The sequence below is a fragment of the Alternaria hordeiaustralica genome (genome assembly GCF_023758085.1).
Source record: "Alternaria hordeiaustralica strain BMP 2776 chromosome Unknown scaffold_25, whole genome shotgun sequence".
Lineage (NCBI taxonomy): Eukaryota > Fungi > Ascomycota > Dothideomycetes > Pleosporales > Pleosporaceae > Alternaria > Alternaria hordeiaustralica.
This window is the reverse complement of record NW_026056797.1, coordinates 303754-327378: the sequence shown is the minus strand read 5'-3', so window position 1 is coordinate 327378 and position 23625 is coordinate 303754. Positions and strand designations below refer to the sequence as shown.

General features: G+C 52.7%; 6 protein-coding genes across 6 annotated transcripts; 5 read left to right on the top strand and 1 right to left on the bottom strand.

Annotated features, from left to right (window-relative positions):
* Nucleotides 1-1655: 1655 nt before the first annotated feature.
* On the top strand, nt 1656-3656 carry J4E84_009048 (uncharacterized protein; the record flags this gene model as incomplete). The annotated part of the gene is made up of 1 exon (XM_049391614.1): nt 1656-3656. One exon carries the CDS (start codon nt 1656-1658, stop codon nt 3654-3656), a length of 2001 nt encoding a protein of 666 aa, XP_049240742.1.
* Nucleotides 3657-5230: 1574 nt separating this feature from the next.
* J4E84_009047 (uncharacterized protein) lies at nt 5231-6098 on the top strand (the record flags this gene model as incomplete). The annotated part of the gene is made up of 3 exons (XM_049391613.1): nt 5231-5398; nt 5459-5818; nt 6057-6098. The coding sequence occupies 3 exons, from the start codon at nt 5231-5233 to the stop codon at nt 6096-6098; spliced, it is 570 nt and encodes a 189-aa protein (XP_049240741.1).
* A 1036-nt stretch (nt 6099-7134) lies between these two features.
* Nucleotides 7135-9767, top strand: J4E84_009046 (uncharacterized protein; the record flags this gene model as incomplete). The annotated part of the gene is made up of 2 exons (XM_049391612.1): nt 7135-7643; nt 7706-9767. The coding sequence occupies 2 exons, from the start codon at nt 7135-7137 to the stop codon at nt 9765-9767; spliced, it is 2571 nt and encodes an 856-aa protein (XP_049240740.1).
* A 1408-nt stretch (nt 9768-11175) lies between these two features.
* J4E84_009045 (uncharacterized protein) lies at nt 11176-11675 on the bottom strand (the record flags this gene model as incomplete). The annotated part of the gene is made up of 4 exons (XM_049391611.1): nt 11176-11231; nt 11319-11429; nt 11532-11591; nt 11642-11675. The coding sequence occupies 4 exons, from the start codon at nt 11673-11675 to the stop codon at nt 11176-11178; spliced, it is 261 nt and encodes an 86-aa protein (XP_049240739.1).
* A 1327-nt stretch (nt 11676-13002) lies between these two features.
* On the top strand, nt 13003-17315 carry J4E84_009044 (uncharacterized protein; the record flags this gene model as incomplete). The annotated part of the gene is made up of 8 exons (XM_049391610.1): nt 13003-13224; nt 13277-13925; nt 13977-15436; nt 15489-16159; nt 16213-16363; nt 16419-16571; nt 16632-16673; nt 16719-17315. 8 exons carry the CDS (start codon nt 13003-13005, stop codon nt 17313-17315), a joined length of 3945 nt encoding a protein of 1314 aa, XP_049240738.1.
* A 4605-nt stretch (nt 17316-21920) lies between these two features.
* On the top strand, nt 21921-23097 carry J4E84_009043 (uncharacterized protein; the record flags this gene model as incomplete). The annotated part of the gene is made up of 2 exons (XM_049391609.1): nt 21921-22920; nt 22970-23097. The coding sequence occupies 2 exons, from the start codon at nt 21921-21923 to the stop codon at nt 23095-23097; spliced, it is 1128 nt and encodes a 375-aa protein (XP_049240737.1).
* Between the last annotated feature and the right edge of the window lie 528 nt (nt 23098-23625).

The following is a 23625-nucleotide window of genomic DNA, read 5'->3' as shown; positions in this document are numbered from 1 at the left end:
CGAACAAAGCAAAAATAAGATAGGAGTACTCTCACGAAGTGGAGTCGTGGTATATTTTTCTAATTTTGGTTACGGTAACCGTCGTTCATGCTGCATGTGTCAACTGCAAAAGCCACCCGAAATCGCCCGCACCTGCCCGATCACTCCTCACAACGTCTGATGGTCAGCACCAGATTAAACTCGAAGTATGCTTTCTGAGCACGACGCCGGTAAACGGAAGGCGCATGTGCATGCTGCAATTGTGTCGTGGAATTGTGATGAATTATGCCATTATGGCTACGCACACATGGAAAGATTCCTGCCTCAGCGGCCGCATTCGGGAATACACGATGCCGCCATGACCTTCTGTGGGCTCTTCTCAGCGGAGACCAGTACGTGGCTAGGGTTTCCGTAAATAAAGCATTAATTTCCACACAAAATGCCGCATAGCTTTCACTGCGAGGCAAAGGCCTAATCAGACTTTCTGAAATCCCCAAAGACTGTAGTCATTCTCGATCAGCAAGCGGGCGCGGAGTCTGGAGTCGTGGAGTAGCGCATGCCATTTGTCGATCCCCGATGCTCGACATGGAATTGTCTAGTTCTCATCGCAGACCCACACGGCTGCTGCACGTTCGCACCGTGCATCCTGGAACGAATTAACGTGCCGAAGATGCGGTCGGGTGCAGAGTGCTGACTCCACTGATTGACCGCTCCGCCCACGAGGCTGGTCATCGGGCAGCTGGTAGACAGCCATGGAGCCCTAGAACTTTCTGCCACTGCCCATTTAGTCCAAGTCCGAGGGATATCTCGTGTGTCAATAGCGGTGCACGCATTGATAAGACCATCTAAGTGCCTGGATCTTGCTGGTCCTAGGGCGCTACGACCAGCTCTCGAACCTCAACAAGACGCTGGAAACTCAACCCTGTCGTCCAACGAGCTGCGCCCACGACTGAACACGACCGCGACCGCCCTGGATATAACCAACGGCCCTCACCACCAGTGCACGCCCACGCATACCCAAACCCGCAAACCCCCGCGGTAGCTCTGGGCTGTCCCTAGCAGTCGCTCCACCATACGTCATCCTGCACCACACACGCCAGCGCCAGCTACTAGACACTGTGCCATTCACATGTTTCTCGGCAACCTCTCCTTCAGACGCTTTCCGCAGTTCGACAAACCCTTGGCCGTGTGGGAACTGCGATACGGGGTCCAGTAAGTTGAGCCCGTGCCTGGGGGACAGCCAGAAGCAAAATGGCACGCGACTGACATGCTCCAAGACCACACGAGCACCCTTGAGTCCTACGCGCCTCCGAATCGACCGCCGTAGACAATTCCCTGCCCCCAACTAGCCAGCATCGGCTGCACCCTTCATCCCAGCGTTTCTACCACAACATACCGCCAGCGGGGCTTGCGTGTGCTTACTTTTGCACCGAGCATTGTCCGCAACGTCGCTGTCACGCTCAACAGCGCCCCTACGCAGTTACATGCCTCCGAAATATTCCGAGTAAATTCCCCGCTTCGGTTCCGCACCTCCCCAGATACTAGGCCTCTGCCACTAGTCTACCCGGGCGACCGCATAGTCGTGCTATTGGCGAAGACACCGTTAGTGATATATCCGATTGCCTGTATAAGTATAGCATCAGGGAGCACCCGTCAAGTGCTGGAAATACTTAAAGATGGCGTCAGCAGCTCCCCCCAGGCGTTTCAAGGTCGAGCCCATCGAGACAACTGTCTCGTCCTCCAAGGACAAGGCTGCGGCAGAGCAGGACAAAGCTCCGGCACAGCAGGCCGAGAGGCCGAAGCCACGGAGGTTTGCACCACAGCCAATAGAGACGACAAAATCAAGTTCCAAGTCTAGCCGTAGGTTTGCGCCCGAGCCCGTTGAGACTACCAAGAAGTCCAACCGTCGCTTTGCTCCCGAGCCCTTGGAGACGACCACACGAAGCAGTCGTCAGAAGTTTGCCAAGGACTGGGAAGAGCAAACATCCCCCACCGGGAAGTTCAAAGCGGATCCTATGGAAGCGGCTTCAAGCTACAGTAGCCAGTACAGGGCTTCTCTAAAACTGCCTACCAAGAAATTTCGACCGCAATTGATCGAGACTGCCCAAAGACATCGCAAGGCTGGGGACGACACTCCCGCAATACAACCGTCCGACAAGACTGAGGCGACCCCGGACTCTGCAATAAGTGCCCGGAAAGCAAGGATACTGGGAATCCCTCCCACACCGCCAACAAACACACCGACTTTTGATATCAAACAGAACCCTTTGTTTTTGGAGATACAACGCAACGCCTCACCGTGTAGACGCCGGTCGTACTTTAGCTGCTCGCAACACTCGTTCCGTGTTCCTGACTTAGACCCGATTGAGTCTTCCGAGTCTGAAGCATCTGCGCCGCCATCGCCGACCGAGTCGCCACCTTATATTTCAGACCATTCGTTTATGTACAAAGAAGCTACTCGACGACGAGAAAGTGTTGACGACAGTTCTGCTGGCTACCTACTTGAGTTGGCTGCTAAGGCTGCAGAGAAACAGCTTCGGGAACAGGCCTTGGCCGCATTCCCGAACAGCGACTTCCACGAACCCGTGGCTCATTACGTGGATCATGATACAGAAGGCTCAGAGCCATCAGTCACTGAGGCGAAGCCGCAGCGAGAACCGTCCTTCACGCAGGTTAATTGGGATTTAATTGCCATGCGTGAGTATCAAGAGAAGCAGAAAGCCGGTAAAGAGGAGCAGAAGCAGAAGGAGTATGTCAAGCCTGCTTTCAGTCCATTTGGAAACCCAGCCGGCTTTCTGGATGCTGCTACGGCCAAGAAGTTTGCGAAAGAGCGAAAAGACCCCGAATTAGAGCGTCAGCGCAAAGAAGCCCGACCTCCCATGCTTGGACAGGACATCAAATTCCCGCGATGTGCATCACCGGAGCCATCTCGTTTTGACCCTACTCAAGGATGCGATGCGGTCCGGACGGCTATGTGCTATCTCTCTGAGCAGTCCAAGGCCGCGTCTGAAACAGGAGAAAGCTTATGGTGTGGAAAAGGCAACGGCAGGCAAACAAGTACAACACCATCATTGTGGTCCAATGCTAACAGCCGAGCTTCGAGCACGCACGGATTGTGGGGTGGATTTTGCGTCAACGGTGGAGACAAGTCCCCACGCGGGCCAGCCGGTCTACTCACACCCCACAATGAGAAGCCAAACCCCATGTCGCCTTGTCCAACGCCCTCTACGAGCCTCTTACCACCTACGCCTCCGGCATCGAGCTCCGGCATCACTTTTGGGCAAACAGACTTCTCGGGCATCGATGAGAAGCTCGCTGTCGAGCAGTCCATCGAAGAAGAATTCGGTGACAACTTTGTCACCCAAGTGTACAATTACCTGTCACTCGGTTATCCATCAATGGCACGTCCGTTCGATGAAGAGCTTTCAAAGATTTCGCACATTCCCATTTCCGAGTTGAGGCAAGACGATCACCTTGCCTCATCCCGTGGCTACATTCGTCTAGGTAACGACGGCAATTTGAAGGACACCCAGATTACCGAGGAGACGTGCATGCGCTGGCGCGCCTTACGCATCTATATCCAGGAATGGGCAAGGCAACACCCCCACATGGCTGAAGATGAATTCATGGCTGGGGGCCGTGGAACTGCCGTTAGGAAAGGCAGTTGGGCGCTTTAGATGAGTGTTGCGCTCATGGATTATATCTTCCCTGTACATGGAGCTTTTTGAGCGGTTTAGCGTTTACATTCAGCGGTTTTCTGGCGTTGGGTCTGGTGTACGTGGTCGGTCCTTCCCTGCATGATGTGGCTTGGTACCTGGATGCAGATCTCCTATGGAGCTGTTCCGGTTTCTCCGCTGTCTGTTTCATGGTGCCGGAGGGTTCTGTTGGGACCTGCATATTTCCTTATCTTGAGAATGTATATATGTTTCTTTTGAGATAGGTCCCTTGTAATCAAACCGGGGTTGGTTTCTAAAAGCTTATGAAATGTAGAATTCGGCAGTGGCATGGATCGCTTGGCGGATGACATCCGCATTCCGTTGTGGTTTCTTTTTCTCTTATCGCGCACCTCCCCGCCTCCACGCTTCAACGTCTTCGTGTGGATATTGCCGCAGATAGACGCACATACGGCAGGACGACTCATGTCTTATTACCGGAGTCTCAGTGCACTCATACACAGGTATGCAACTTGAGTGGCTTGCATAGCCTTTGAGAGTGTTCTGGGCGAAGCAATGCGTGTTGAATACACGTTTCTGTCAACAATCTTGGATAACGGTGTTTCTCTAGTTGTTGAGGCTGTTACTCACCGCTCGTCCTGCCGTCAGTAAGATTATCACAAGCATCGCTTACACGTGAATCCTTGTGATTTCTGATACCAATACGGACAATACCTACCGTGCGGCTGGAGGCGTCCGCCTCGGACAGCGCCTACATCCCACGCCTGCGGTCGACCCCATCACGCTGAATGTTGCACCCCGCGCTTCGTTCAGGGACAAGCTTGGCTGTCAGCGCCAATTCTCACCAATCATGCATCCGCACTGGCATCTCTTGGAAGAATGAATGGGCTGGCATATGATGCTAACTATTTAGGTCGACTTTGATGGTGATCATCGCCACAGGCCACTTGGGCATCCACGCCATTGAGCCTCGAAGGATTCCAAGATACCGATTACAACTTCGCGGAGATGTCTATTGATGTTTGTTGTGGGTATAGTCTCAGGATACTCGTCCCGTATCTTGGGTCGTATCCGAATATGATCTGATGTCTAGGTGTGTTGATAGGTGCAGCGGAACTATGTCTATCTTGGCTAAGCAGTAAACTTCCCGCGGCATAGCATCTTATCATCCAAGGCTGTCATCTCATTTCAAGAGTTCTAACCCTTTTATCTCGACACTATGTTTGAACCGAGCTATTAACAATTCAAAGCATGGAGCATTACATGTGGAGGAAGTGCGACTAATAACTCCAAGCATTCGTTTTCTCTACCAAAGGTCTCGTGGACAACATCTTGGCCGAACGACTCTCAGGCGAAACTATCCTATTTCCGATCATGGGCGAGAGCGACATGTCCGACTTTCCGCAGCAATTGTCGGTGCAATCATGGATATTATACGGCATCGGCATGGTCATGATCTTACTCCGCACGTTAGTAATACTTAGCCAAACCATATCGCCGTGCTCACTCTCGACTACAGCTATGCGCGATGGCATCGAGTCGGAAGCCTAAACGCCTTTGCAGCAGATGACTGGATCATGGCAACGGCCGTACCAACCTTCTACACTGGGTTGATTGTATGCTTGAACACAATCGCAACAGGAGGTGGAAGCAACCTCTTCCCACCAGAGCTGTTCTCCACGTTCAGTCAAGAAGAGATCGATGAGCGAATCAAAGGATCGAAGATCGTCGTCGTTTCCGAGCAAGTAAGTCGATAGACAATGAGACATACAAACACACTATAAAGCACAACTAACACGTAGTAGTGTATGCTGAACGTTATATGGTCCTTGAAAGCCTGTATGCTGTTCATGTTTGCTCGTATGCTGACCGGAACAACGAACATGAAGTGGATCAAAGTGGCTGCACTATGGGTCGTTATCGGCTGGTTCGCTGTCCAGATTACTTTCTTCAGTGCGTGTCGCCCATTCGTAGGATACTGGGCAGTGCCGCCCCCAAATCCGCAATGCACGACTCTTGAGCACTTTGCGATAGTACAGGCAACTTTCAACATAAGCAGCGATGTCCTCATCATCGCTGTGCCAATACCGATGATCATGTCGCTTTCACTTCCTCTGAAACAGAAGGTCGTGCTAGGTATATTGTTCAGCATGGGCATCTTTGTTGTACGTTCCTCCCTCCTGTTATCCCACGATTTCTTCTCACTGACACGACCGATAAGATCGTCGCAGCAATTCTGACAAAAGTTTACAATCTATCGGACGTATACTCCACCACGTACATGCTGTGGTATACTCGTGAGGCATCCGTTGCCGTCTACGTAGCCAATCTCCCCGGCATCTGGCCTCTTCTCCGCGAACACATACGCTTCCTTCGTGAACACACAAGCTATTATGCTACCAGCCAATCAAAGATGCCTGGCCAGAGCTCGCATGGATACGGTAATCTGTCTATAAGCAAGCGACAGAGCCGTGCGCGCACCTTTACAAACCTCAGCTCACACGACGTCGAGCTCGCTTACGATATTAAATCTGGCGTTACTTCGATACATACATCTGGGCAAAGAGTACTAGGAAGCGAGAACCCCTTCGTGGAAAGAGAAGATATCCAAAGGAGCGACGACAGGAAAGATCTAGAAGCGGCGAGTAGTCGGAAGGGTGGACATGGCGTAGCCTATATGGGCGTACAGATTGATACCGAAGTAGAGATTCAAAGCGACCAATGGATGGGAAGTAGGTTAGAGTTAGCGCAGTCGAGAGTAGTCCGGTGTGAAGGGCCGGAGGCGCAGGCAGGAAGATGATGATGCCAACTTATAGGACTGTTGTTAGTTGACGCGGTTCGTCGGGTCTGTTGAATATATCAGATTTCGTCTCATCTCGAGCCAGACGTTACCCAATCAAGCAATATCGCAAGCCGTTGATTGCGGTAGGATATCCTTCACCCTCTACCCTCTACCCGCTCCGCTAGCGTTGTCATTCTTCTTGGTGCATACCCTTCTATAGATGGGTTCTCTCCACCGTAGATTTTAGGGCGGAGGATTTCACACGTACATTGCTGTCGCAATTCGTCTCAACCTAAAACAGACGTTACCGCGTTAGGCAAGTATTAAGAGCTGTCGATTGTAGCTGCGGTATCTTCACCTATACTACCTCCTAGGAAGGCGGTTGGACGTTTGTAGAATGGGTAGAGGTTTACCCCGCGTAGTACGGACGCTCTATGCGAGTACACTGCGTATGACCATCAATCTTCATATCTATGTTTTAACTCGGCGATTAGACATCTTTCAGGTCTGTTGAACCTGAAGGAGGTCCTTCACTCAAAGATCCTGAGGGCATCGCGATGACGTCAGAGGTCCGTTCACGCTAAGTTCCGCCGGGGTTAGTGCCTCGTGACAGCGCGATCTCGCGCGTCGCCCTGGCCTGTGGCGAGTGCTACTTGCATTGGTTCGAGGCGCCGCTCCGCAGCTTGCTGCGACCTCGCAATGGCGCTCAATCCTCGGAGCCCTTCCGTACACAATCAAATGATAACCCGATTCATCAAGCATCCCAAATCCACCAACTTCGATGGCGAGCAAGATCGACCGGTCAAGCGCCAGAAGACGGGCAACAGTCCCAAGAAACCACCACCAACACCACGCAAGAATGTGAAGCGCGAAGTGCTTGGCTCTGATGACGAGAATGATGGCACTATAATCAAGGAGGAAGAGAAAGAACACAAGACAGATCTCGAGAGTGCGCTACCACGAGTCGACACAGGCGATGACGCCATCAAAGCATATGAAGCGTACAAGGCGGAGGAAGAGAGCAAGACAGTCGGGACAGATGAGCGCTTGGAAAAGCGGTCATGGGTTCGAGGCAAGAGCTCGCTCTATGTCGACGCATTCAACCTCGCGCTGGATACTGTGCTGGACGAGGAAGGCCACCTCTTTGATGAGGCCGAAACAGAGGTCTTTCGGATGTGGAGAGAGATAGGCTACGAAGCGCAGTATCTGTAAGATGGAAGTTCCAGTATAATGAGCAGTAGAGTCATACTAACCTCGACTTCTCTCCTAGATACGTACGCCTTTTCCTTCGCAAGACCTCCGCATGGCATCGCATAAAGAACCTGGGCTACCACAGCGACATCTCAGACCTTGACGCAGCAGCCGAAATACTGCAACGTACCTACGACCTGCCAGCCTCTTCCTCCGAAGTCGAGTCACACCCGGGCGAACTAGAGGCACCAGCAGGCACAACACTGGGCAGCACATTCACGTTCGCGGATCGATCTGAGGAGGAGATAAGCACACTCGAGGAAGCATCATCCTTGCTGAAACTCGATGAACTGAAGGCTCTTGCAAAGGATGCCAAGGTCAAGGGAAAGAACAAGGGTGAGCTTCTGAAGGCTTTACGACGCACAAGTCAGAGACAGACCGGTCTGGGCCATGTTGGATTGACGCGGTCGGACTCGGAGATGTCGCGAGCATCTTCCGTATCCAGGTCACGAACAGAGACGCCCGATGTCGAGCTGGAGCCCGAAGCTGATCTCTCCGATGATGCAAATCGCGATGCGCACTTCACACGGATGATCATGCAAGAAACAGGCCCTTGTATACGACTCTCGCTGGCCACTTTGAAGCTCTTCGAACGTGTGCATCTTGTCTTTTACCGCTCTACCGAGTGGACCGAGAAGTCATTAACAACCATCATCTTGGCAAAGATCGCGCGCTGGAACTTTCCAGAGTACATTGTGTCTCGATCTGCGAATATATTCGCCTCTCGGTCCCTATTGCTCGAGTATGAGGCTTCTATACGAACGCAGTACCGGATAGATAACATCTTGGAGTTCAACGGAAGACCAACGGAGAAAGGATATCAAGAAATCTTGGATACCTTTGAGGAGGTATATCCGCGCTGGCAAGTGCTTGTTCAAGAAGAGCAGCGAAAAGAGGACAGCGTCTACCACAGCGGCGAAGGGTCATACCTTCGTCGTCTTTCACCAGCTTGGGTATACACGCGCATCATTCACAAGACACTTGACATACTCAGACGACGGAAGGAGCATAGGCGCGAGCACGAACTCTTGAATGAACTGCTGCAACAGCGACTGTTCCATCATTCTCGTAGAGGAGCTTGGTACCAGCGCAAAGCACTGCTTGAGGAACACTACATGGCCGCCTTGACCGATGCGGAGAACAGAAGCGCAGAGAAACAAAAGAGGCATTGGAAGCTTATTGCTTTGCAGACCTGTGAAGACGGGTTGCAGGATAACCTTGTGCATATTATCTATCACTATGATTTGCAGAAGCGTATCACCAAACTTGAATTGTCTCTGAAATGTGTTAAACGATTGCAACACGACTTCTCACATGTCCGCTTGACGAAGCCGGTCGAAGTCGTCATGGAGGGAACGCGTATCGAACGCGAAAGACCCTCATTGTCGAGACGTACTAGCTCACCACATGCGAAATCGGGCCGACGGGGTGGGAAGACCATATGGATCGATCCGCGCGAAGATGGCGAGTGCTCAGTCGAAGCAATGTGTCTCTCGCATTACCGCAACCAAGGCTGGAAAGGCTATCACGCTGAAGGTGGTATCGTGCGTACGCTTTTCGCATACTTGTTCTACGACGTCCTATTCACGTATGTACCCAACGTCTTCCAGACTCCTTACCAGACCTGTCCGTTGGACCTACATACCGACGCCTTCTATCCCTCTCGGATATCCGAGATCAACGCAAGGTTGAACGAGATATCAAACGGTGACGCACCCGCCATCATCCAAAGAATCTACGACGACCACCATGAGCGTCGGACTTGCGTTGTAGGTCTGGACTGGACATACGACGTTGTTGATCTGCTTGAGATTGCTCGCTGCTTTGACGGCGAGGCGTTGGCAACTGTGTGCAAAGTCATGGCGCAAGAGTATGGACAGAGAGGTGGCGGTGTACCCGATCTGTTTCTTTGGCGAGTTACAGAAGAAGAGGGGAAGAAGGGCGAAGTCAAGTTTGCAGAGGTGAAAAGTGAGAACGACCGTTTGAGTGATACACAGAGACTTTGGATACATGTGCTCTCTGGGGCGGGAGTGACGGTCGAGCTTTGCGCTGCCGTGGCTAAAGAGGTGAAGGTCCTTTGAAGTGAGAGAAGAGGCGCACCTTCCGATACTGCAAAGCAATCCATGGATGACATCAGAGGACTGTTTGCTCTCCAGGGCTCACTAGCCCGATTGAATTGTTGACGTAACCTTGGAAACCACCTTCGACGCTCCTTCTGTTTTGCTCACCACCAAGCGTCCACGGATGCGAAACACCACGATGGACGCTCGAGTTGCTCAAGAAGCAACCGTCATGTAAGTTGTTCCGGAAGTTTCGCGCTGCTCAGATCATAACTAATATCGCTGCAGTGCCACGCGCAACCAGCGAGAGTCGCCCTTTCTGCGTCTCCCGGGCGAGATCCGCAACCAAATATATGCCCATGTGTTTCGCGACACCACGATTCCCAAGTTCTCGGAGATGTACGTGAGCCATCTTGATCGACGCCTACCCCTCCCTGCGGATCTCCGGCTCCTCGCTGTCAGCCGCCAGGTCTATGCCGAAACACGCCTCCTGCCTTTCAAGCTCTACGCTTTCCAGATCTTGCCTCGGGGTATTAGCACATTCATCAATCGGCTCAGCAACGAGCAGCGAGACGCTATAACCACGTTCAGGGTCACTAGAAGGGCTTTCGAGTTCCCCAGTGGCGTTGTCCCGGTGACTGATAGGCATCCAGTGCAGAACGATGCATTGGCCGCCCTTCGGACTCTGGAAACAATGAAAGGCCTCCAGCGCATTGTGGTCTATGGCTGCGTTTCTTGGGACACGGAAAACAAAAATGTGTGGACTCAGCACTTGGAAAAGGAAATGTCTGCGTGTATTCGTCGCTGTGCTGGAAACCCAGAAATCAGAGTGGTATTCGAGTACACCATTTGGTAGTTTTTTCCTTGGGCGGGAAGCGAGTTTTACACTCTTCTCTAGGGACTCGGAGATCGTAGATGACAAGATCATACACTACATTTGGACTGCACAATCGCTTCTCTTTGTTAGACCTACACATAATTTCCCGATATCCCCAGTTACTTTCACTCACTTCATATACCTTACCAGTCTACTTGAACGCCATAATGCTTAGGCCTGCAGTTCCGAATGTGCGACTGCGTGTCGGATAAACAGGAATATCTGGATCATGTTCGTGTTGTGCCTGAAAGCAGAATGATTTGTGGGATATATTTTGCCCACTCAACGGGAGAATAGTAAGGTATCTTGTGGTTCAACAGCCCCTCCCATTCACATCAGGGTATGCTCTCCTCCATGTGCTGTCTCAAGTTGCTCGCTTCAAGCAGGGATATCAGATGCTCTTCAATGCAGTCCTTGGCCCCATGAACTCCTTCATATAAAGTCAACCTTTTGTAGCGTGCACTGCCAAACGCTTGCGTACGCCCATTCCTGCGCCGTGTATATGCTAATCGAAATCGTCGGGATTTGGTTCGTAACGTGTATGCGCCGCGCTCAGCCGAGGACCAGTAGATAGATTATCATGAGGGTGTTGATCAACATCAATGGTACTGCATTGTGTCAGCAAATCTGTCTTGGCTTTGTCTTCCACCCCTCCAAGGGATGTGGGTATGGAGAGGATGGAGGGGTACACGTACACCTCATGAGCGTCCGTACTGAGGATACGAGGTTGATCAGTCGCGCCTTTATACTGGCATCGTCGCGAGGGCCGCCGAAACCGGGTTCTGCTGCAGATGCGGTCCAGCCAACTATGTCCTGGTCAGTCGGATGCTCAATTGTAATTCGCGTGTACCAGTGGATGCGTAGATGCGCAAAGGCCGCAGCGGGTCATGAGGACCTGGTAAACGTACTGCGTGCGAGGAAGCGGTCTTCGGAGAGGATTGCTATGGCGTTGACGAGGAGGACCGCGACTGCTCGTATTAGCGAGCGAATCTATCAGATGCGACTTCACATGTAATACCTGTGAACAGCCCGCCGAGCCCGAAGAAGAACATTTGTAAGTTTTGAGCAGAGTCGTGCTGTTGTGTCGTGCACTACGATGTGTGAATGGGGTATCGCTGAGAGTCGCAGGTGTCGATGTAGCTGCCTAGTAGAAAGACAGTTGTCGTCCTGGGCTTCAACATCACCATCATCGGGATTATGTAAGCGCAACGCCTACCACAGCGTATCTGGAAGCAGCTCGGGATTCTTGACAGGACATCGCCCCAGTTAAATGGCACGGGAAGACTGTGTTCACTATGTCTGTTTAATACCAGTTCCGCACGTGCATAAAATGTTGTGATCCCGGAAGAGGTATATTTGCATCGTGATCATGGGAATTTCTCGATTGCCGTGCATGGCTTGTCAATCGCGTTTGCAGTAGGCGGCATTCTAGACCGCCGGTCGATCATGCCCAACCTTAACTGAAGACCATGAACATTAGTGGAGGTCATCAGGCCAAATCGTCGACATGGTCAATACACACAATGTAATGCCCAGTTCAAGGATGATAGAGACAAGACGGTGAAGTACCTAGGTACCTACCAAGGTAGCCGTGGAGACCCTTAACCGAACAGTGTTCAGCCCACAATGATCGACGTCGCATCAGCCAAAGGAATCGACCCCCCAGATCTCGCGCCAAACAACCGACAACCATGTTCCGTCGAATGGCAGAGCTCGGGCATATTCCCCATGGCCGCTACGGACGCGCGCCGTCTCAAAGGTGCGTCGACTTCTTTCACCTGCCAAATTTGCGTCATTGCTATAGCACCCGGCATCCCGGAAGCGTGATTCTAGAACTTCGCGACGTCTCTGACCTTCACTCATACGTTTTCCTGGTGGTGCCTTTGTGTGCTTGTCGCCTCTCTCGATTCACTTTTCGCAGCATCGGTAGTTGTTACCTTGGTAGCGTCTGTCAGGGTCTAGACTTACCGATCGACCCCTCGTATAGCGATCACCGAAGCGCGTCGACAAACACCGCCCAACATCTTTCCACGCCGCAAACTCGCACTTCTCTCTCCCGATCTCGAATACGGCTGCGCGCGAAACTTCTTATGATCTGGATACGGCGTTTACTCCATGTTGTTGACTGGTCTGGTTGAGGCGCTCCGAATCGGCTCTATCTTCGGCGGTCGCCACGGTTCGCGGATACACGAGTCGCATCACAACCCTACGCGGCCATAATACTCGCGCCACCACACCACCGTGATCATAATGACAGAGACCGACAGCGGCGATGGCGGCTACTTTCCTATGGGAGAGCGCTCTCGCTCCAGATCTGCGTCTCCCAGCTCGATTCGTAGCGACTCAATGTCAATCCATCTCACAGAGCCGTCAGCCACCATGGCTGCATTTACTGCGCTCCAGTACTTGCCAGTACCGGTTCTTGTCTTATCTGCCCAGAAGACCGTAGTGCTTGCAAACGAGGCCATGGGTCGCCTTTTTGGTATTGACTTGGAAGGTGATCATGATCTTTCAATAGCGGAAGCGTTGCAGGACAAGACTATGGGTGATCTTGGTGTAGATATTCTACAGAACGGCTCTCCAATTCTGATCACATGGGAGGTTCGTTTTAGCCCATGCATTTGCACATGGATCAATCATTTAACTTTTGTAGAGCTTTCTGGATTGCGTAATCGACGACTCAATAGCAAGCAGCTTAGACGAAGATGGAGATTCTCATATGGGCAGCGGCCACACCACACCGACCGCAGCGACCATGCCATCTCTAGGAGAACCCCAATCAACAAAACCATTGCCGCGCCTGAGCAGTACAAACCTTGCGCGAACAATGGTACGCGACGTATCAGTAGAGGTGGTCATTGCGCCGCTTTCTTTGGATCCTGACGGCACTTTGAAAAAGTCAGAAAGAAAGAAAGATTACGAGAATGCAATGCAGGCATCTTGCATCATATCCATCTGGAGCATTGATGATAACCAATACTACACGCTGACTTTCACAAGTGCAGTAGCTGCTGATAGTGCGCCACCACCCACCAGTCGTATAGTCACTCGTACAAACACAGGAGCTCGCCTCGACAAGTCACGAAGTTCGGGTTCGTCGAGCTCTTCCTCAGGCCGGCGTTCGGGAAGCAGTTCGAATTCGACTTCGAAAGCTGTTACGCCCACTCTACAGCAGCCAGAATTTCCACCTCGAGGTCCTCCTACTAGGGGCAAGGCCGACATTGCGAATTCAGCCTCTATATTCCAAAAGGCAACACAACTCAAGGATGCTATCCTGAACTCTATTACCATGCCCGCATACGGTATGTATGATTCCACACCTACCTGAGGTTCTCCGACTGACTCTTTTACAGCAATGTGGAAAGACCAAAGCTTCGGAATTCCAAACAAAGCCCTCCTGCGGCTACTTTCGAAAGATTCCACCTATGCGCCCGGAGACCAGCTAGATTTTCTCAGCCAGTTCAACTGTTGGACCGAAGATTTCCAGCGCCTTCTGAACCTCGATGAGTTCCCCATTATTGAGGTCTGCCGTACACGAGAAAGAGTCGGAGGACGGCGCATCGGTATGCGGCATCCGCTCACGGGTACTCGGATTGTGTATGAGATCAACGGCGAGCCTGTATTCCACGAAGAGACTGGGGATTTCCTTGGTGGTATAGTGATCTTCAAGGATATCACCGAGTATACCAAGCAAATTGCCGCCCAGATTGAAGAGAACGAGAAGCAGTTTGAGTACATTGCAAACTTCATGCCGGTCATGGTATGGACGACTACGCCTGATGGGCTTCACGACTGGTTCTCTCAACGGTGGTATGACTACACAGGGTTGACAGTCGATCAATCAATAGGCGAAGGCTGGCGCCTACCGTTCCATCCAGATGACATGGCAGCGACTGCTCAACGTTGGTTCCACTCCCTCAAGACAGGCGAAGAATACAACACAGAATACAGATGCCAGCGCTATGATGGAGAGTGGCGCTGGATGTTAGGACGAGCTTTGCCCTTTTACGACGACTCCGGGCGCATAGTCAAGTGGTTCGGCACATGCACCGATATCCACGATCTTGTCTTGGCTCGTCAAGAGGCTCGTCAAACAAGAGAGCAATTGCAGCAGGTCATCCAGCACGCGAAAATTGTCCTCTGGGTTATTGATCGCAACAATGAGGTCAAGGTCCTGGAAGGCGATATGGCCGCTACCGAACGAACCAACAAGGACAAATTGGTTGGAAAAAATGTTTTCGATGTCTTTGAGTTGCGCGGCAATGATCGAGCGCGATGGCATGGACCTATTCAGGAGATACTGCAGGGAAAACAATCAGCTGAGGTCGTGAACGGCAGATACATGTCGGAAGCTCGCTACTACCGGACCCGTCTAGTACCGCTCATGAGCACCTCCAGGACTGCAGGCGTCGACGGCAATACTTTTGTGAATGGTGTGATCGGTGTTTCCATGGATATAACCGAGCTGCGGGAAAGAGAGGAACAACTCAAGGAGCAAGAGAAGGAGAATTCGAGGCTCCTGGCCAACGAAGCGGCAGCGAAAGAAGCAAGTCGGATGAAGTCGCAGTTCTTGGCCAACATGTCACACGAGATCCGAACACCTATCGCTGGCGTAATTGGCATGTCTGAACTCCTCTTCGATATGAACCTGGACGAGGAACAGAAAGAATGTGCCGAGAACATTCATCGAAGCGCCAACAGTCTCTTGACGGTAATCAACGACATTTTGGACTTTTCGAAAGTTGAGTCCGGACGGCTTGACGTTGAGGAGGTGCAGTTCAGTCTCAGCGTCGTCCTCCGAGACGTGAACAAGGTATGTCGCAGACTACAGCGTATAACCTCATTGTTCTTACTGACCCACTCAGATGATGTCTTTTGCTGCACAGAGGAAGGGTCTGGATTACCAGAGTTCCATACAAGATGAGGTTGGGGCAGACCTGCGCGTAATGGGAGATCCAGGCAGATTACGGCAAATTCTCACCAATGTGCTAACCAACAGCATCAAGTTCACCTCGGTGGGTACTGTAAGACTTGCCGTCTCCATCAGTCAAGAATCAAAAGACATGGTTACGGTCAACTTCAACGTTGAGGATACTGGAATTGGTATAGAAGAGGAGGTCCGCAAGCGATTATTCCAGCCCTTTAGTCAGGCAGATTCGTCCACGGCTCGACGATTCGGCGGAACTGGCCTGGGTCTAACCATCAGCAAGAACCTTGTTGAGCTCATGAAAGGTCAGATATGGCTGGACTCGAAGCTGGGGCAGGGTACTACTGCTACTTTCTGGATACCGTTTACTCGTGCACCCTCGCAAGATGGAGAATCACCCTTGGTTCATCTAGAGTCAATTCCGGATCGACTTCAGAGCGACATGTCAGTCTCATGTGGCAGCTCGGAAGGCCATACACCGCCGTTGACACCGCAACTTCCTAATGGGAACTCATCATACCCGTTGCTCAAATCAGCAATTCCGGATCATCTGATGAGCCTTCCCGACAGTGAAAGACAGGAGGTTCATGTTCTCGTTGTCGAAGACAAGTAAGTTGCGCTAGAGCATGTTCTCATGGAAAAGGTGATTAACGAACGACCAGTCACATCAACCAGCAAATCGCGCTCAAGACGATCAAGAAGCTTCACTTCTCGGTCAATGCAGTGTGGAACGGCCAAGAAGCTTTGGAGTATCTAATGCAGGAGTTCGGCCCTTCGCACCCACGCCCGGATATCATCCTGATGGACGTTCAAGTGAGACAGCTTCGTACGAGAATTTGCACGTGTTGCTTGCTGACAGAAAATGCAGATGCCTATTCGAGACGGTTACTCCGCTACCCACGCAATCAGGACAGAATCGCCGTGGCGCAATATGCCCGAAATTCGAGGTGTCCCGATCGTTGCCATGACGGCTAGCGCGATTCAGGGCGACAAGGAAAAGTGTGTATCGTGTGGTATGGATGTAAGTTTTCACCAGGCACATCTTCGGATTCGTGATATAGGAGATGCTAAGACTCAGTAGGACTATCTCGCCAAGCCAGTCAAAGGGAAGCTGCTGGAGAAGGTAGGTTTCCCCAAGCCAACTGGTGGGTCCGCTAACAATCAGAAGATGCTTGTGAAGTGGGCACTCGAAGGCCGGCGAAAGACGGCAAAAAGCAAGCCACCCACAAACGACAATGATCGACATGGCGTCGCAACCCCAAGCTCCAAGGTGGGCTCTAGGGCAAAAGATCACCCGCGAACGGCAGACTTGTCGGTTGAATCTGAAACAACGGCGCAGGCATTGACCGCTGAACTTGACCGCCTCCACTACCAGAGCGACGCAGCATTCACAAGGTCCAACGAGAACGAGGGTGAGAGGGCTATGCGGCGTATTCACGCTGAGGAAAGAGACACGAAATTGCGCGACGAAAAACTGCTTTCGTTAGTCGGGCCACAGCTCATCCGTCACAACAGCTCTCAGGGGCCACACAACGAACCATCGATGCCTCTGACCGAGGCAAACATTGAGAAACTGGCCCATGAACAAGAAACAGACTCTCTCACAACAAAGAAGCCCGGTTCTCTGGATGAGGCCGACTCGAATAGGGCAAACAATGCTCATAGTATGAGCAACGCGAGACAGGCTACCTTGGCACGACCGGGGCTTTCAAATTCGCGCCTCCATGACAGTGAACGGACGGTCGTTGAGCACGTCACTCGATGAAATGCTGAGAGACGAATGCTCCATCACGACCACCGTCATTTCAACATCGATAGAGCCTCGACATGTCGGGAAGACACCCGCGCCTTCCTTCCTTTTAGAGACGAAGCATTGACAGCGCACAGCTGCACCACTTGCTCGAAAGGTCAAGTCAGTCTGCAAGAAAGAAGTCATGCAGATACGCTTAGACACTCAACCACAGTACCGGAAACTTTTCTGAAAGATAGGGATGCATCATAGGGTAGCGACAGGAAGTTAGATGCTGGTGGTGCTCGGCGACCATGCAGCCTCACTTCATTGGCAGGGCTTTCAATGCCAATGCATAACCTGACCCGTTCAGGCCCCGAGATGCGAAGACCCATGCGATGTCCTGGCAGAAAGGAGAATGCAGCTTTCCTCATGCAGCATGCACGTGCTCGGGGAGATCATGTGCATCTGATCACATCCTGGTCGTCCGATGATTCTCCTTGAAGCCGGTCAAAGAATGAAAACGTGGATTTCGACTCGAGTCAACTGTCAGAAGTACCCCACCAGCAAGTTAGAAGCATTGGCATTGCGCGTCCTTTCGGGCGCATAAAGGGGAGATAGGGCTGTAGTAACGGCTGTAATGCCGCATAATCAGATTAGGAAAGAAAAAGATTTTGATCTGCGAACCACATCACAATTCTCGTGTCCCTGGTCTCTCGTGTCTCTCGAAGGGGAAAGTGTTTGCTTTTCGTACCCAATTCCTTGGCTTGACAGTGTTGATCATGTACCTTGTCCGTTAGGAGGGCGGGAACTTTCTGGAGATCATGCGATAGAAATCGGACATGCAGAATCTCCAGGTCAAACTTTGTTATGGCACAGACGTGCCTTGCGCAGCCACCCCCAAGATTGACAGCCTGACAGCCCGCGTTACTCCCGCAGTTTCGATGAACGTTACATCGGGCGGGTTGAGAACTCGTAAGTGCGGCTTGCCGAGTCGTAGCGCTCTCTTGGCTCACCACGTTGCCATTGGCTGTAGCGCGCAATTGCACCGCTGCCCGTGACTAGTGTTTTTGCTAGCAGAATGGACCTGGTGGTTAATGTACCAGAGTGTCGGGCGCACTTGATTCGCTGCCTCGCCGACTGCTTTTGTTTTGCGGTTTTACTGCTGGCTTTTTGTCGCTGGTTTAGGCGCTGTTCGGTTCACCTGCTGCCCGGATCTGGCAGGAGTTTGTTCGTGCGCTACGTGGCTATGGAGCGGTTGTTGAGCACTAGCTGCACACAAGCCTCGGCGGAGATGGTTTGCGCAACCAATTCGGTGCTGCGCAGCTTCGTCGTGAACGTGTCCAACACGTGTGCCTGACAATCACTCGCTGCTGATCGATCTCGCAGAGCCGCATATCTGGCTCATATGAAGATCGCGGGGAACGCTTACTGAAGATCTCCAGAACTATGGGATGCTGTTGCACATAGATTGTCTGCAAAGCCGCAGGTATCTGGAGAGCCGGCTTTGCTTCTCCACACGCCTTGTGCTATTGCTCGTATTGCAAAGCTAGTGTGCGATCTCGGAAATAAAAAACAATCCACCCTAGAGCTTATCGAGTACCCAAATGGCTTGGCGGTGGGCGTAGGTGGGCGCAGGATGCTCACAGACAACGGCTAATAAACTTCGGTGATCTGGCATGGCTTGCGAATGCAGGGTCCAATGTCCAAATGCCGAGCGAGCGGCTGCCGACACCCTACGACCTTTGCGACAGCAGATAGCGCTGGGGATGGGTCACGTCCACTTCTTTTTGGCCTGCTGTTCTGATGCTGATGCGATGCACAGCGCGGCGTCAGATGCTGCACTCGATTCACCGGCCACTCGAGTAGGGTACCACTCCCGCCGACAGCTGCACACGCAGAGTAGCGGCAGAGGCAGGCGCAGCGAAGTGGAGGCCTGACGCTCAAGTGACTTTGATAGTGCAGGCTGCACGCTCGATGTTGAGCGGGATGGCGCTGCTCCAACAGATCTTGCCCTGCATGACCAGGCCCCGCGGAGCCACGAACACAGTGAGGGGGTTTGCAGAGCAGCTCCGTGCGCTTGAGATGCAAGGCGGCCCTTTTGTCCCAACACCTAACCACTCACGTCGACCAGGCATGCAGCGGTGAGATGGCAGGTTCCGAGTGCATGCTTTCTGCCCATTGCCACTCGTGCTCGCGCTCGCATTCAGACAAAGGCCCCAAGCCACGACGCGCGCTGAACGCCCAACACAGCGTTCTGCCCGCTGGTATAACACTGCAACAATGGCTGCTGTGCAGCATGCTCAATATCCCGGGCGGCAAATCATCTGCATGCTTGACCGCTCCTACATCATCCTGCATGGCCTTCACTGTCGCCAGGTACCGCTTGGGGGCTGCGCCAATGACAGCTCGCTTACGGCCTCTAGCGTCTGCGCTAGGGCGGGCTTCCTATGACGACATTGCCAGCAAGCACCCATGATGCGCCCACATCCTACAGCACCTTCCACCAGCGCGCGTGTCAGCGGGGTGTGCAAATGGGCCTTGGCTCTCATCATTCCTCCCAGCTAACCATCCGGTCCGCGTCAATGACAGGCCGAAGATACGGAGCACGAAACAACCTGCCCCAGGCCAATCGTCGACGCTGTGCTATCGGCTCAGGATTTCGTCATTGGTGGATATAGCGACCGCACACACAACCAGCCCTGCTACACATGACGCCTCCATCCCAAGGGCAAGCCGATATTGGGGAGTGCGACTGATTGGAGCTCTGTGGGAAGCCAAAGTGGTGTCTTCCTCAAGACTCGGCCCAGCGTGTGAGTCGAGTACAGTTACATGGTGCCGAGCAGGTACACCGACTGCGACCGACGAGCCTGTGGTGCCCCTATTGGACAAGGCAGTTCCCGAGACTGTCGTGGATGCCGCAGCTCGTGACCCGCCATCTGGCTAAGCTACAGTCGTTGCAGCCAAAGCAACATGGACGGCGATCAAACGCTTGCCCATTGCTTAGGTATGCGCACAGGCGCTGCTTCAGGGGACTAATTTCACGTCGGGCGCTTTTTTTTCTGAGTGCGCCGTGCACGACGGAGAGTCAGGAGAGGGGCGGAACTAACGCTAGGACAGAGGGAGAGAAACTCACAGAGTTCGAGTTTACGCAACAACGTGGAGATAGTTGTGGCGGTCCGACTCCGCGACGCGAAAGCAGCCTCTCCGGCCAGTGTCCGGCGCGATGCACCTCGAAACCGCAAGCTTGCGAAGCCGCCTTTTCGGTCCCTTTCTTGGTTGCGGTGGAGCGTGCTGCTAGGCGACCGTTGTTCTGCAGCGTCGAGTGTCGACAGTCTCAGAAGCAATGCTTAGGGGGTGATCAGATATCGCCAGGATGAGGACACAGGGCAACTCCCAGGCCTGCCGCACTCGTCAGCATTACTGCGGAGCATTTCACTCTTATCGCTCATCAGGCTAGCGCTCATTGACCAAAACGGCAGGATGCAATTGTGAGTGAATGCACTAGTCCACTTCCATGCCCCTCGTCGACCCTGGCCAAGTGGATGCACGCCAAAACAAAAGCCAAAAATCCCTCCCGCGCCTACCGCCCGCTGATTCGCAGCTGTCTGGCAGAGACGAAAGGCTTGCCTAGCGGCGAGGGCTTGTTTGGCGCACCACTGGCCTCTCACGGGTGAGAGGGCTGCCGGTGATAGCGCAATGGAGAAGCGGTAGACGCTGGCGTGAGTAAACGGGAGCTGAAGGCTGTTGAGCCCACTGCGCTCAATGGCGCGGATGCCACATCGGCCGTGGGCAGGCCATTGAATAACGCTCCCCACACGCTTAAAAGCAGCGTGCAGAAAGATGCCTTAGCGCAAACCATCCCTGTCGTCACCGACGTAGGTGCTTCCGGGGTCTTCAGCCAACTTGCATGCTCACTATGCTTGGCTGCCAGCCTATGATGGAGGTGCTGTGAACCCAAAAGACGTAAACGCTTCAAGGAGCGGAATTTATCAGTGTCTCTTCCCCGATAAATCGCCTGCTGATCAACACTCCCCAACCTCTAAGCTTTACTCAATCCTAAATTGTCTCTTGCCTTAACTCGTACCAGAGACTATCAATACTGCTTTCATCATCGTTACCCTCACATCCTTACTTCTTTGTCGCTGGTTTGCTTTTGGAGCGAATAACGTTACCGAACCTTCCACCGCGACACGCAACACGCAACCCCAGCCCACACGGTCCGCCCCTGCACCCGCTGGGCATTCTGCTCCTTGCAAGCACTGTGCTTCACTTGAAACGCTCGAGCGTCTGCCACCCAGTCACTGGTGTCCGCTTTCGCCCTACACCTAATCTCGCTGGTTCATCGCCACGGCTCCTGGTTAGTACAGGTCAACTGATCGACATACCAGAGGGATTATCTTTACTCGACTTGGACTACCACTGCACGGGAGTCCCCAGTGTCAGAGTGAATTCAAAAGGTCGCAGATCCCACCACTGAGTACCTGTGATCGACTATCTCCACGTTTTCAACCCTCGAACTATCACGTTTCACACCTGGATCTACGAGTAGAGTGCCTGTTGTAACACTCACATTCGTCTTCTTGTACCACCTTCTCCTCCGGTCCTTTCCACCTCACCTCCGCAACCCTCGACATCGCAATGGCAATGGCAGTCGACAACCGCCAGCAACCCCAGCTTAGCAGCATGGGCTACGATCACATGCGCTACCCCCAACAACAACCACACTTCACCAACCCGTGGGTGTCCACCGGCGCCTCGCAGCAGCAACTGTACCAAACAACGGTCGCACCCAATGTGGACGCGCAACGGCCTACCAGCATTGCGATCCCGTTCCACAGTCTGCCAGTCACAGCTCCTCCCATGGGACAAGGTATTACTCTCCCGGACGGTACTTTCGGAACAGAGAACTTACTTGTTACGTCTGAAGATATCATGTCGCGAGGATACCCTACTGGCTATGCTACCTCTGGGTCATCACCAAACCAAACCTATGCTCCTACTTCCGCACCCTACTCTCAGGTGGAATATGGCAACACAGAAAGGAGCCCGTACGCATACCAACAGGATGCCTCCCGCCGCTCTTCACATCCGTCAGTCCCCTCAATAGCCTTCTACGAGTCCGTAGAGAGCGCAGCCCAACGACAACGCCAAAGTTCACTTGTTGACTTTAGCAGAATGAACGCACAGCAACCGCGCAACAGCTTTAGCGATGCGCTTGACGCAAGCCGTGGCATGGTTTCCCTGAGTCAGTCAGACATTACCCCCAGGAATATCTACGGCTCTCAAGGAACCAGCCGCAGCTCGACCGACTCCTACGGCTTCCCTTCCGCACACTCGACACACTCGTCAATCTCATCAGGCAGCTATGGCCCGAACGGGTACTACGGTGGTGAGGGCTCTGTGACAGATTACAGCTCTGCCTCGGAGTCTGTCGATCTTGGCAACTCGCGCACTCTGCCCCGCCCCAATGCGCTCCTCGGTGCCAACATGCCTCCCGCGCCCGCGTCGATGATGAGCCAGTTCAGCTCAAAGGTCTCCTCCAGCTCGCAAAAGAAGCACAAGTGCAAGATCTGCGACAAGCGCTTCACACGACCAAGTTCGCTACAGACGCACATGTACAGCCACACTGGCGAGAAGCGTAAGCACTCCCTAGCACACCACCACCTACATCACTAACATTATGACAGCATTCGCATGCGAAGTAGATGGCTGTGGCCGCCACTTCTCCGTCGTATCCAACCTGAGGAGACATCGCAAGGTTCACAAGAACGACGGCAGCATCGACCACCCTTCACCGGAGAGTGTCGATCACTAGGTGATCACCACCTTGGTCGCATTTAGTGCCTTGCTTGTCTCGACCCCGTCCCAGGACCCTCTTCAACCGCTTCGTCGCACACGTCTTCAGTACATATAATGTTTTGAGATACCACCGTCGCGCGTTTCCTAGTCACGACTATAGATCGAAACGACAACAATCTGGGACGGTCCTTCCCTTCTACCCATCGCTGCCCACCACGGTTTTTTACTGAGATACCACCTGGACCTCGACTCGAGAGTCCACCACGGCGTTCTGGTGTTCCGAATTACGAGTATTCCGTTTCCGAGCGATTTTCAACACCCTGTAACATTACGCGGTTGTCTTATCCGGGCCTGGTCTCTTGCCGCCCGCCGTTGCTTATTTAATCTTTCGACATTGCTCGACAAGGGCTTTGACCCATAGTCGTCATGGAGCATTTTGTCATCACCATTCGCTTATACCCTTTAATATTTTAGACTCTCTTTTAGCAACCACCCTTTCCCGACATAGAGTCGTGCGGAGGGTCGGTTAGCACAATGACGTTTG